General features: G+C 52.8%; 1 protein-coding gene across 5 annotated transcripts in view; it reads left to right on the top strand.

The window, feature by feature from the left end:
* The window catches only part of ARHGEF11 (Rho guanine nucleotide exchange factor 11), a 112,494-nt gene that overhangs the window by 86,615 nt on the left and 12,545 nt on the right, over positions 1-13,334 (top strand). For 3 of the 5 annotated variants that reach the window (XM_075563619.1, XM_075563610.1, XM_075563620.1), the window contains 11 exons: positions 671-745; positions 953-1,054; positions 2,082-2,180; positions 3,154-3,196; positions 4,230-4,326; positions 4,459-4,581; positions 6,640-6,663; positions 7,709-7,853; positions 8,060-8,159; positions 8,872-8,901; positions 11,302-11,428. In XM_075563619.1, the coding sequence (XP_075419734.1) occupies positions 671-745; positions 953-1,054; positions 2,082-2,180; positions 3,154-3,196; positions 4,230-4,326; positions 4,459-4,581; positions 6,640-6,663; positions 7,709-7,853; positions 8,060-8,159; positions 8,872-8,901; positions 11,302-11,428 (965 nt within the window). The remainder of the gene's footprint in view (positions 1-670; positions 746-952; positions 1,055-2,081; positions 2,181-3,153; positions 3,197-4,229; positions 4,327-4,458; positions 4,582-6,639; positions 6,664-7,708; positions 7,854-8,059; positions 8,160-8,871; positions 8,902-11,301; positions 11,429-13,334) is intronic. The other 2 variants (XM_075563614.1, XM_075563622.1) reach the window with 1 other exon arrangement.

Genomic DNA, 13,334 nt, shown 5'->3' with positions numbered 1-13,334 from the left:
GTCTGCTTGGATTCCTTGCAATAGTGTTTCGTGGCTTTCTGTGTATGGGCCTTTTTTGTTCCTGAGCATTTTGTCTTTGGGAGGCGTCTGTAAATGGCACTGTTTCCTGGTGCCCTTTTCAGAGTTGTCTGCTAATTTTTGTATGTGGACCTTGTATCCTGCCACTTTACTGAATCTTTACCTGCTTCCTTCCTTGCTTGCCTTTTTGGGTGCCCTTTATTTCTGTTTCTTAGCTGACTGCCAGCTCGGGTTTCTAATAGGGTATTGAACAAAGGTGGTGGGAGAGGGTGGCCTAGTCGTTCTCACTCTGCACACCGATGCTGTTGACTGTTGGGTCTATTGGTTCTGCTGGAGTGATAGGTTCTTACTGTGTTGATTAACACTCCCTCCCTAGATCTTTTGCAAACAGGAAGAAAGCATTTTCACTCACTTCCTATCTTCCTGTGTCATGTGACCAGGCTCCCCTGCCCCACCCAGGAGCAGTTAACCTCCTACAGAGTGGAAATCCTCATTTCATCTTGTTCTCTGGAATTTGGGGTAGGGACGAGATGCCGCCTCTTACCAGGCCCGTGTGGCTTTCCTTATGAGTGCTGCACTATTACTGAACAGACTTCATTGAGGGGTGAGTCCCCTTGTCCTCTGATCGCTACAACTTGACTTTCCTTCCCAGGGTGTAGATCACAGCTCAAAGCCTTTAATTATTGGCCCAGAGGAAGATGATGACCCGGGTTATTTCAACAACGAGGTAACGGTTTCCTGGCTTTCTCCTTTCATCATTCTTCAGTCATACAAGCTGCTCTCTACCAGAGCGGTTGACTGCTCAGCTGGGGTTGGGGAGAGGGGCAGAGCTTATTATAAAGCGGGGGGTGGGGGGGTGGGAGGAGCGGTGTGCAGGCCACACATGCCCATGCTGCCTCAGCCCCTAAGCCATTCCCATCCCTCTGCCTTCCAGAGCGACATCATCTTCCAGGATCTTGAGAAACTCAAGTCACGGCCAGCTCACCTGGGGGTTTTTCTACGTTACATCTTCTCCCAGGCAGACCCCAGCCCACTGGTAAGTCGGAAGCATCATCCTTGACTGAGGTTGACAGAGAGCCTCTCTCCATGTTGTAAGTCAGACATCAAGGGGCAGCTCTTTTGTTGTCCCTGGCTGTGACACCATTAATACAGGACTGGAGAGAAAGAACTAAGCCAGGAAAACTCATTCTGGTTGCCTTTTAGAAGTTTTCTTTGAGAAGATGGTCTTTCTAGAGATTTTTGAATGACAGTGGGGCAGACAGGTATGGGGAGTTGTGGGGAAGGGGCATGGGCAAATGCACCGCGTTACTGCAGAAACGTTTGGCAGAGGGGTCAGGTGAGAATGGTCTGAGAATGGGGGTAAGGACCAGAGGACTGTGAGGGTGGAGGCTGGAGTGTGCTCAGGGCGGCAGCCCGACCAGCCAAGCTCCATCTGCTCAGCTGCTTTCACAGCAGAGAGGTTGGTGTCTTGGCTTTGTGTTTTGTTTCTTTCTTTTTTTTTTTTTTTTTTTCAGAATAAATTTTTTCCCCAAGGCATGGACTGCTATTTTTTTTTTTCTGGGGATAGTACAAGCTAGAATGAATGACTGTTCAACAGACGTTGAACAATCATGTAAGACCCAAGCCAAGGGTCTCAGAAACATTCCTGAATGAAGAGCGGGCATGTCACAAGAGAAATCAAGCAGGGAAAGTCTTGGGAAGCGGTATATAAACCAGTGCAGAGCACACCTGGAGCATCAAGCCTGGGTTGGGGTAGGGTGCAGGAGTAAGGAGTGTGCACTTGGGAAATGGCCGAGTACACGGAGCATTATTTACCTTCCGTTTCTGAGGCCCGCACGCCTGGGCTTCCCGCCATTGGCACTGTTAGCACTTTGGGCAGAGAATGCTGTGCTGTGTATTGTAGGACACTGAGCCGAAACTCTGGCCTTCACCCACTAAGTGCCATTGGCAGCTTCTTCCCCCAGTTGTGACCACAAGAAATGTGTCTAGGCATTTCCAGATGCTCCTGGGGCGGAAATTACCCCCTGCCGAGAACCCCTGTCTAACCCATTTCTCTCTCTCAGCTTTTTTACTTGTGTGCAGAAGTGTATCAGCAGATAAATCCCAAAGAGTCCCGGAGTTTGGGGAAAGACATCTGGAATATTTTCCTAGAGAAAAATGCGGTAAGCCAGCGATCAAGTGTGTCGTGATTTTATTATACTCTCTGGACCACTGAGAAAGAAGCACAGGCAAAGCTGAGCAAAACTTGGAGGGTAAAGGTAGACAGAGTCGTCGAGAAGACAGAGTTGAGAGATTACAATTCCTCGATCCTGTTCCCTACTCTCTTCTCAGATGTGTTCCACATCTAACAAAGGTCGGAAACACACTGCTTCTCCCTAAAAGATTGGGAGAAAGGACTAGATGACAACAAATCCTGCTTACCACCCCTGAATCCATAGCCTGGTTTCCTCCAAACCCCCCTGCCTTGCCCATCGCTGGGATGAAGAAATTGTAGTAGTGAGCCCAGAGGGGAACCCAGGCGTCTGAAGTTCAGTGTCACTTGTTACTTCTGCCTGGCAACAGGACTGGGGGTTGGCAGGGAGGCACCAGGCAGACAAGCACTCTTATGTCAGGGCCCTGCAGCATGTATTTCCCATGGTAGACTTCCTGATCTGATCAACTAAGCTCGTGGCAATCAAGTACCAGGGCGATGAAGTTGAGAAATAACCACTGTTTCCTTGGGATTTTGCTATTTTCCCTCTGGTGGGTGGTGAGCTACTCCCTTGTGGTGATCCTCAAAGTAAAAGCCAAAACATTCAGCTGATTGGGAAAAATTGATAACATTGAGAGGGGTTGGGGTTGGGCTGTGCAGGAAGCCCATCATATAGCTGATATGCTCACCAGTCCACTTGTGGAACAGCATCCCTGGATCTTTCAACAGAGTGGAAGGATGGCATGTGACATGCTCAGACTGCCTTCTCAGCTTGCCCTGTACCCTTGGAGTCCGGTGCCCACATTGGAGAGGGAAATGTGGAGGGTGGGGGGAGTTGAGAGAAGAAAAGCGAGGTGGTATCTAGCACAGAGCTGCCCTACGTGGTCACCCCCATGCCCCTGAGTGTGTGCCTCACCACTTCTGCCGGCGCTTCTGTCTTTTAGCCTCTGAGAGTGAAGATCCCAGAGATGCTGCAGGCAGAAATTGGTGAGCTGGCTGCTTCCTTTGTCTTGCCCTAGTGCTCCTTCATGTATCAAGCTCCCACTCCCATGGGGTTCCAGAGGCTGGGATAGGGAAGTGCATGTCCATGGGCTTGAGTAGTGGGGGAGAGAGCCCTGGGCCAGTTCCTGCAGAACACTTCACAGCCCCTGTGGGCGAGCCTGCCAGAGCTTCTCACAGGAAGCCTTGGGACGTGGAGGTAGGGCACCTGGGCTCTGGTCATTCCTACCAGCCTTCTTTGTAACTTTCTGGGCCTCGGGGAGTTCATCTGTAAAGAGGAAATTGGTCTGCACTGGGATTCCCAACCCTAATTATCAGAATTCCTCCGGAACTTAAAAAAAAACCACATCACTCCCTGCTGCAAATCCAGACTCTTAAGGTGGCGTTAGAAGCTGCTGGAAGCTGGCCCAGGATGAGGGCCTCCTGGCTCCTTCTCATCCAAAAGTCTGAGTGGAGAGCTGAGGGGGCAGGTAGAGAGGGTGCCACCTGAGAAGTTAATCCCCAGAGATTTTCTAGAGGGCGGAAGTTGGAAGCAGCACTTGGAAACAGGTGATTTACAGGTACAGGGGATGGATGAACAGAGGCGGCACCGAAGTGGTGTGAGCATGGCCAGCCTCTCCTGGGAGCAGGCTGGGTGCAGGGGCAGAGGAGAGCCATCTCTCCGGGTCTGCCGGGAGTTTGTGTTCTGCTGTGTGTGAGGTGCTTCTCTGCCGCCTGGAGCACTAGCAGGGTCATGAGCCCCTCGGGCCTGGGCTTGGGTGCCAAGCATATGTGATGGGAGGGGCTTTAGTCTTTCTAATGGAGAGGGAGCTTCCAGGAGATCCTCTGGTCCTTGCCCCTGTGCATGGGCATCAGGATTCAAGCCCTAGTCAGCAATGTCCTCGTCAGCCAGGCTGACAGGAGGCCGGAGAGCCACTCCTCCTTCCATTCCAGTGAACAGAAGTGCTCTGAGGTGCCCGCTCCCTGCCCCCCCATGCCCCCTCCCCCCACTCCATTCTGTCCTGTCTGGCCTCCACAACAGACCTGCGCCTGCGCAACAGCGAGGATGTCCGCTGCATCCTTGGTGACGCTCAGGAGGCAGCCATGCCGGAGATCCAGGAGCAGATCCATGACTACAGGTGTGCCCTGCCCTCCACCTCTCCATCCTTTTCTGACCCCACCCCCATGGAGGTGGGGGTGTGAGAGAGACAGACAGAAACTGGGCATCCAGAGTCTCTAGAGTGTTTGGTGCGTCCTTCTCTCTGGGTCAGGACAAAGCGCACTCTGGGCCTGGGCAACCTGTACGGTGAAAACGACCTGCTGGACCTGGATGGGGACCCTCTACGCGAGCGCCAGGTGGCCGAGAAGCAGCTGGCTGCCCTTGGAGATATTCTGTGAGTCCGCATTCCCACCCCCACCGCATGAACATGCCACAGAGTTTGACATATGTTGTGGGACCCTCTTCTCTCCTCTCTCCCACTTCTTCCCATGTCTCCTTCCCCTGAAAGATGACGAGAAGCCTGCGGTGCAGGTTTCAAGGCAGTTGCAGTGCCTGGAGCCCCTTGGAGTTATCCGGTGGTTTTGACACACCACAGCCTCCAGTAGCTGAGTGAGCTGCTGCTTCCCCTTTCTGCTCCTCTCCCTGAGCTGTCTCCTGTCCTGCCCAGTGACCAGCACCGGAAGTCTCCTGGGGGTTAAGTTCCTGAGGAGGCGGGCAGCACTGGGTTAAGGGAAATGGCTCCATTTTGACTAATCACACGGGGAACCTAAGCAAACTGAACTTCTGGAGGCCCCTAGTACAACTGCTTCAGTTACCTTCTTCCAGCTCCATTGCCCAAAGACCACAGGCCCCAACAGCGAGGTTTAGCTGTGCTTACCTCCAAGTGAGGATATGGGAGGCGGTGGGGGGGGATTCTCCAGCCCCCAGTACGACTTCTCCGAAATGTGGCTGTGTGCTTTGGATCAAACCATTTCATCTCTCTGGGCCTCAGCTATAAAACAATAGCGGTTGGGTCAGGTGATGTGTGTTCCCTCTACCAGCTTGTTGAGCTTCGGCTGAGTACCAAGCGTTAGTGAACAAGCCCCCTCTTTCCCTGGGGCAATGCCATGATAACGGGAAGAGATGGCTATTACGTTGTAAATTATGTGGTATGTCAGAGAAAAATGGAGCCACAGCCAGTGGGCTGCGGTTTTAAACTGTTATCACACAAGTGAGCCTTGCTGAGAAAATCACACATGAGCAGTTGAAGAATTGGAGGCATTTTCCTTGAAACCGTTTAGGGCAAGCACATTCCAAAGCAGAGAGAACAGCCAGGAAAAAGTGGGCGTGTGCCTGGTATCTTGGAGGAGCAGGGGGAAACCAGGGTAGCCAGGGCAGGTTGAGAAAGCAGGTAGGTGGCAGAGACAGGTAACGGAGGGGCCGTGACGCGGAGCCTAAGGACTGTTGTGCCCTTTGGTTTCCACTCAGCGGGCGGGCGGGGAGTCTCTAGAGCCGTGTGCGTCTGGGCTGTGGGCAGAGGTGGGGAGAGCATGGGAGGGTTTGTGGTCAGGTAGGAGACGGTTGTGGGCATGCCGGTGGAAATGGCTGAGGGTGTGAAAAGCAGAGAGGCTGCAGGTGCATTTGGGCAGCAGAAGTCATGGGAGGGCTTTCTAGAAGGGGCATGTGGGATGAGAGCGAGAGGAGTCCAGAGCCCACCGTTGTGATGCACAGTACTGAAAGACCCGAGACGCCCTCGCGTGCTTGTGGTGGCACGTAGGCTGTGGCTCTGGGTGTGTTAAATATGGGCGTGTTCTTGGGCATCGAGCTGGCATCTGAGGAGGAAAGTGATAGTGTGCATCTGGGGTGTGATAGATATATAGGGACCTTTCACGGAGTGAGACTTGAGCCCTGCGTCTCCCTCGCCGTCAGATGGCAGTGACAGCCCACCTCCCGGCACTCAGGGATGGTGGCAAGACCTGCCCACGCCTGGCCTACAGGCAGCACACAAAAGTTAGCTTTCCTTACTCTTGATCATTCTTCATTTAAATAAGTCTCTTGGGATCAGGCCTCAATCAAGGTGTCCTCTCTGCTCCCTCACCTTTTTTCCTCCTGCCTCAGCGCCACCCAGCCCTTCTCCTTGCGTTCTAGGTGGGAGCAAAGAGAAGCCTGTCCCCCGTAATAACTTCAGAGGCTGAAACCAGGCCGAGCTTGCCACATCCCCTTCCTTGTAGTTGGTCAGGCGTCCCCAGCTGGACTATGCAGTGGAGATGCCCTCAGGCACTCAGTGCTCACCTCCTGAGCCCAAGCAGATTCCAGGACTTTGGCCCAGAGTCTCAGTGTGACATCTTATCATACTCTCGTCCCCATCAACCCTCCCCTCTTCCTCCAAAAAGGCCTTACCCTCCCCCAGTCTCCATGCCAGCAGACAGGCCTCTGTCTTTGTGGTCTGAGTCATCTTTTCTTTCTGTTCCAGGTCCAAGTACGAGGAAGACAGGAGGTACGTGAGTCTATTTCCCATTTCAGTAGAGGAGGGAGGCGGGATGAACTACCAGACTTTCTGGCTCAGCCAATCACAGGGTCGTCCCAGCACTGTAGGACCCCCAGTCTAGCCAAGCTGAGTTCCCAGCTGGATGTGTGAGCTCGCCCCCTGGGTCATGGGTTCAGTCTCGGAGCCTGTTCTGGTGTTCCTCATCCCCACCCTCTCTGGGGGCATGATTCTCTGGGGGCATGTTGGCTTTGGCCTTGGGCATGTTAAATCTGGTGGTGGTCTTCAGCGTCAAACGAGCATCTGCATTGGAAAGTCCCATTCCCGTTTCCACCCATGTTAGCCCCTCCCCCCGCTTGAAGGAGCAGCCAAAGTAGTGGGATGGGGCTGTGTTGGCTGCACCTGCAGAGGAGCCAAGTGCCGGGTTTGGCAGTGAGGTGTTCTCTGCAGCGCACACACATGTCTCTCATGGTTCTCATCAGCACTGTGTTTCCTGAACACACACACTCACGCAGGAAGAGAAATGGGGCCAGGACAGACGCATCTGCTGCACTGAATCCACACAGGATAATCTGGCTGCAGGGCGGAGGGCCAAATGCATTTCTGTGCACAGGGCTCTGGACAGGTTTCCATCAATTTTGTGCTGGGGTGGGAGGGTGGTGAAGACACTATGCCTGCGCCGAGCACGGGTGGGCATTTTCCCCCCTTCCCCTGGTGCACCCCCAACACATACGTACATCCTGAAGATAGGAGCTTAGACGGGCACCTGCCCTCCAGGTCTGCCTGTGGCTAGTTTGCTCACATTGCAGGGAATTGGCATCTCTGTCCCTTTGTTAGGAAGGGCTCTGCTTAGGAAGAGAATGAAGTTTCTCTAGGGCCACAGCAGCCAGGACTCTGCGACCGCACCCTGCCTCCATATCCAATTTGGTTACTCTAAACCCCGTCAGCCGGGGAGTGGCAATGAGTGGTTTGGAGCAAGGCTCTGGCGCCTCCATCTCCCAGCTGGGCACGCTGGCCGGAATGTCCTGGGTCACGATGCGTGCTCCGTCTCTTACAGTGCCCCCATGGACTTTGCGCTCAACACCTACATGAGCCATGCTGGAATCCGACTTCGAGAGGCACGGCCTTCCAACCCAGCTGAAAAGACCCAGGCTGCCCCTGACAAGGACAAGTGGCTACCTTTCTTCCCCAAGACCAAGAAGGTGACGGAGCTGCACTAGCGTTGTTCTCTGCACGAGGCAGCCCGGGAAAGCCACTGCCTTCACACTCGGCTTTGCTGGTTAGGGTACACACAGGAGCCCACCTTCCAGTTAATTGTTGAGGACCACAGCTGTAGGTGGGGAGGCAGAGATTGTTGCCTAGTTTGGGTATTGAGACCTCCACCCAACCCCCACGTCCCCTGTCTCAGCAGAGCAGCAACTCCAAGAAGGACAAGGATGCCTTGGAGGACAAGAAGCGAAACCCCATCCTCAAATACATTGGGAAGCCCAAACACTCTTCCCAGAGCAGTGAGTATCTGGGGAGCAGCAGCAGGGACCGCTGCCCCTCAGACCAGGGTGCTGGCAGGGGCCCCACCTCTTCTGGGGGCCACAGGCCCGCCTATCAGTTTGGTCACTTGCTCCACTTGCCACCTCCAGTACCGGTTCTTTGAGGTACGGACTGACACTACAGGGCGTCCCGAGTTGAGTCTTGTAGGGACTCAGAGCAGCCTAGGAGGAATATCTGCCCCTTAGCCATGATGGCTGACTGATAACGTACGCCCTTTCACCTTCGTTCAAGGTGCTCACTGTACTGAGCATTGGGAGTAGCCCCGGTTCCTCAGTGGGGACTTGAGTTACTACTGTAGAGAACAGGGGTTTCTGCCAAAGGCCGGGTGGGGGTCAGGTCTGGAAGCCGAGGTTCCCCTGGTGTCATCAGTTACCCAAAACTCAGTTGATCTACCTCCAGTTCTGCATCGTCTGTCTGGAATTGTGGCTGCCCCTCCCAGTTATATCTTAGCTTGCAGTGTCTGTGGGACCTGGGCTGGCCTGCTGCCTCTTCTGAACCTGCTGCATGGGGAATGGGGGTTGGGGTGGGGTGCTGAGGGGACTCGTATAGATCAGCCCAGATTTTTGCCACTGCCTTTCCATTTTCCAGCTTGGTGTGGTTTTTATTTTGGCTCTTGAAACATTGATTTGACTTTTCATGGTTTACTTTTGTTTTTGTTTGTTTTTCTTTTAGCATTTCATATTCCCTTGTCCCCTGTGGAAGGTAAAAGGCTCATTTTCTGTGGGTTTTCCTTTGCATTCGCATTGAGTTTCCATTCCCCAAATCTTTTCTCGCCTTCTCCTTCATCTGCCTCCCCTTCTCCTGTCTTTCCTCCTCCCGCCCATCCCTTCACTCCGCTCCTCTCACACTTCCCTCCGTGTTGCAAAAGCTGCTGTGTGTGACAAAATCATGCCCAGGGGACTTTCTGGACCGGACACCCCACCACCATCACCCCCAGGTAGAGCTCATCCTGGGGGTTCTGCTACAAGCCAGCCTTCTTGGCCTTCGGTTCAAGTTTCCACAGCCTTGGGATTTTGGGTTTGTGTTGTTCTCAGTGTTCCCATCATCCTCCATGCCCGAGGCTCCTGAAGCCCAGGGTGGGATATAAATAGGGAAAGTGCTCACAAATTGAAACATCCTTAAGCTTTGCAGCCCTGGTGGCGTCGTGGGTTTATGTGTCGGGCTGCTAGCCATAGGGCAGCAGTTTGAAACCACCGGCCGTTGCCAGGAGAAAGACAAGACCTCCTACCCCATAAGGAGTCCCCATCTGGAAAAGTCTGGGAAAGCCACGGGGCGGTTCTAGCCTGCCCTGTGGGCTGCTGGGAGTCAGGATCACCCCGGCGGCAGTGAGTGGGCAGTGGCTCAGACATTTGTTTTCACTCAGAATAAGTTGTTTTTTTCTTAAATGGTTTTCATAAGTTGGTAGGTCTCAAACAGTTTTGCTTTGGGCTGTTTTTATTTACGTTATCTATACTTCAGTATAGCACTGCCTTCTCTTTTTTTACTCTTAATCTTGCCAGCACTGTACAACTAACAGTTTTAAAAGATGATCCTAAATACATTTTGAAGCATGTAGTAGGTTCTAGAGTCATGTATTTTACACAGACATAGCCACATGCCAATGCTGTTATACCTAGCAGCATATACATTGAGGCACATACATCGTAAGTACTCCTCTGGATTTAAGAATATGGTATACCTTCCCATCAGCAGGGTCCAACAAACTGATTAACATGGTCTGGGTCTGGGTGCTCCCGGGTAGATTCCAGCCCTGGAAACCCAATGGGCAGTCCTCTTCTGGGGGCCTGGCAACAGCAGCAGTTTGGTCTGGGATTCTCTCTGAAGTTCCAACACCAAAGACTTGCAGATAATTGTGCCATGTAGGATCAGCACCTAGGCTCCCTGTTTGCTGGTGGGAGTCCTCCCTTGTGACTAGCACAGAGCTCACCTTGATTTCATTTGTTCAGAGAATGGAGGGAGTGGAACAAAGGCGCGTGACTCTGCTCCCGTTCCTCTGGGTCATAGTTGGTCTTCTCCCTATGAAAACGATGTGACTTTCCAGGCGACCCACAGGAGAGAGAGCATTGGAGTTGGTCGGTGGCCTTTGGTCATAGGGTGTTTTCCCAGGCTCCACTTCACCCTAGCCAGGGGTTAAGCTGTAGCACTGAGTCTGACTCCTGCCCTTGTCCTGAGGGCTGGGCGCACAGCATGAAGCACATCTGGCCAGGTCTGAGTTCGGGATTGACAGTCACCACAGACTGTCTGAGGCCATGGGCAGGATCCCTGGGTGTTTTGCCGCCTCACTCCCACTTACCCTGCCCACTGGTCTCCGACAAAGCAGCATTTCAAGCCCCACCCCTAGTCTACCATCCCTGGAGTCAGTGAACTGGATGCCTCGTCACTTTTCTCTTGCCGAGAGCCAGAGCCCCCAGGTCTGCCTTCCCCACTGGTCTCGAGGAGGTCCCCTGTGTGCCTTTTCACCTTCACCTGCCCCAGCTTTCTCTGAGCAAGATCAGAGTGGCCCTCTTCTCTCCTTGCTTTAAAAGGAGGTTGGCGTCTGAGCGACAGAGTGACATCTCGCCTCTCAACCTTCTGGGCCGCCCCTCAGTGGGTATAAAAGGCCTGACTGATGGAGGGAGACCAGAGCCAGGCAGCAGGACCAGCCAGGGAAAAGCAGGAATGAACTGAAGTAGCCTGCATATTTCAAGGCCTGGTGTAATTTAGCAACATGGCCACAATGCATGTAGCTGGGCCTTTGGCCCTCTTGGCTTTTCATCGTGGTGGTGGTGGTGGTGGTTTGTTTAAGCCTGTATGTAGGTCTTAGGGGAAATCTAGTCATTTCAGTTAAGAATGTGAGAGCCGAACAACCGCTCCCAGAACAGGTCCCCCATCCCCACCCCTCTTTTTTCATGTGCAAGGAAGCTGAGACCAGAAAGGGAGGGTGCTGCACAGCTTGTTAGCAAAAGAGCCAAGATCAGAGCTCACCCCTCACGACTCTTCACCCCGTGCCGTCTTGTCATGCTTGCTCATCCCTCTGTCTTCCGGGGTACAGGGGAGTCCGGGCCGTGAGGCAGCTTCCTGGAACAGAAAGTAGAGTACACTTCACGTTCGTTTTGCTTCTAGTCAAACCAGGTAACGTGAGGAACATCATTCAGCATTTTGAGAACAGCCAGCAGTACGATGCCCCAGAACCTGGGACCCAGCGGCTCTCCACGGGAAGCTTCCCTGAGGACCTGCTGGAGAGCGACAGGTAGCAGTGACTGGCCGTCCAGGGGAGCACGGGCGACGTGTGCCGCAGGGGCGTGCATTTCAGCTGTAAAGTTGACCCCTTCTTGCTAGGCTGTAAAGTTGCCTCCCCTGGTGTTTCAGGCAAGGTGTGTGATTCTAGGTACATTAGAGAAACAAATCCACAGAAACTCATATGTATAAGAGAGAGTTTTTTATAAAGGGTAAGGTCACATCAAGAAAACATCCCAACTCAGTGTTGCACAAGTCCAACATGAGCCCCTGTGTCCGACACCTGTCCACAAAGTCCTCCATCTCACAAAACACACACAATGATGCCGACTGCAGGAGGAAAGCCGAGTCGGTAAATGTGTAAGTATCTCAGCGCTGGCAGGGGCTCCACACGGGTGCTCCAGCACCCAGGGCAGCATCAGGGTAGATCCATGCAGCTTCAGGAAGTGAGCCTTGCCAGCTGAAGCAGGGAACTGGCTAAGGCAGCTGCATCCTGGTCCGACCCATCACAAAGTAAGAGAACTGAGAACTCAAAAGGCGAGGCTCACCAAGCCATTTATCGCTCTGCCCTTCAATTAGCCCCACCTGTGTTTATCGGCCAGAGTGGCACAATCAACATTCACTACTGTGTTGGGGTGGGGAGCAGGCCAACTGGGAGGACTGGTAGGCTGTGTGCTGGTGATACGGATCCATTCTTCAGCAGCCTGTATCCTAAAAAGGGACCGGCTACAATCAGCGCAGTTAACCAGGAAGTCCAACGGTACGAGTATAGAGCAGACAGAATTTTCTGGAAGACACAGGGAGAATCATGGGAATTCTCTGCCTGCCTGTGATGTGGACGGGAGCTTGCTCAAGATGAGGTCCTCCTGCAGGTGGGACGGCGCTCCAAAGGCAGATGGTGTCCCAGCCAGGATTCAGAGCAGGTGCTCCCCACCCTAAGAAGAAGGGATTGCGACTGGCAGTGCTCACTCCCTCCCCTTCTCCCTCTGGTCAGTCTCCTCTGGCATTTAAATAGACGTTTGGACAGGCTAGTCCAGGGGTCCTCAAAGTTTTTAAACAGGGGACCAGTTCACTGTCCCTCAGACCCTTTGGAGGGGGCTGGACTATAGTTTAAAAAAAACTATGAACAAATTCCTATGCACACTGCACATATTTTATTTTGAAATAAAAAAAAACACGGGGCAAAAACACCTGGCGGGCCAGGTAAATGTCCTCGGTGGGCCACAGTTTGAGGACGCCCAGGCTAGACTGTGACATGGCAACAGCCAAGTCCTGCCTGAACTGCCCTAGCCCATGCTCAGAGTGAACGTCGCCTATGGTCAACAGTGCCCTTTCTGATCCCTTCTATGAGCCATAGAGGCTTCGTGTGTGGGAGATAACCCTCTGTACACTCAGGGCTGTGAGTGAGCCCATGAGCTCGCGGGCAAACAGATGAGCCCGCCGATAGCTGTGTGGGCATTGAAACCATTTCCCCTCTGGGATGATGAATTGTTAAACTAAGTCAAACGTGTTTGCTTCTGTGTAAAATACTCTTTTCCAGTTTATAATCTTAGCAGCGTTTGCCACAGTGAGAACAGACAGGATATTAGCACGAAGATGGCCTTAGGGTTGTACAGGGGTGAGAGGTTGGCTTCTAATATTGCTGGGGAGTTATGATGTCATTGTATATGATGGTTATAGTGGGCTTGATACTGTAGGTCTATCCTATAACGTGATACATCAAAACTTCAGGAAAGTAGTGGAGACCAACTAGTAGTTGCAAATTTGTATTCTTTAAGTTGCTACATAAATTTGCCGTAAGATACTTACCAGGACTCGAATTCTGTTGTAAAGGATTCCATGGTCATAAGCCTGGTGGGTGAGAAGTTGTCCTCACCACTTCCAGTTTGGGAGGCCACACCCCCGGAACTGTGGCCAGA

This window comes from Tenrec ecaudatus, chromosome 1, assembly GCF_050624435.1.
Source record: "Tenrec ecaudatus isolate mTenEca1 chromosome 1, mTenEca1.hap1, whole genome shotgun sequence".
In the NCBI taxonomy this organism is placed as follows: domain Eukaryota; kingdom Metazoa; phylum Chordata; class Mammalia; order Afrosoricida; family Tenrecidae; genus Tenrec; species Tenrec ecaudatus.
The sequence above is the reverse complement of the archived record's forward strand: the minus strand, read 5'-3'. Positions and strand labels throughout refer to the sequence as shown.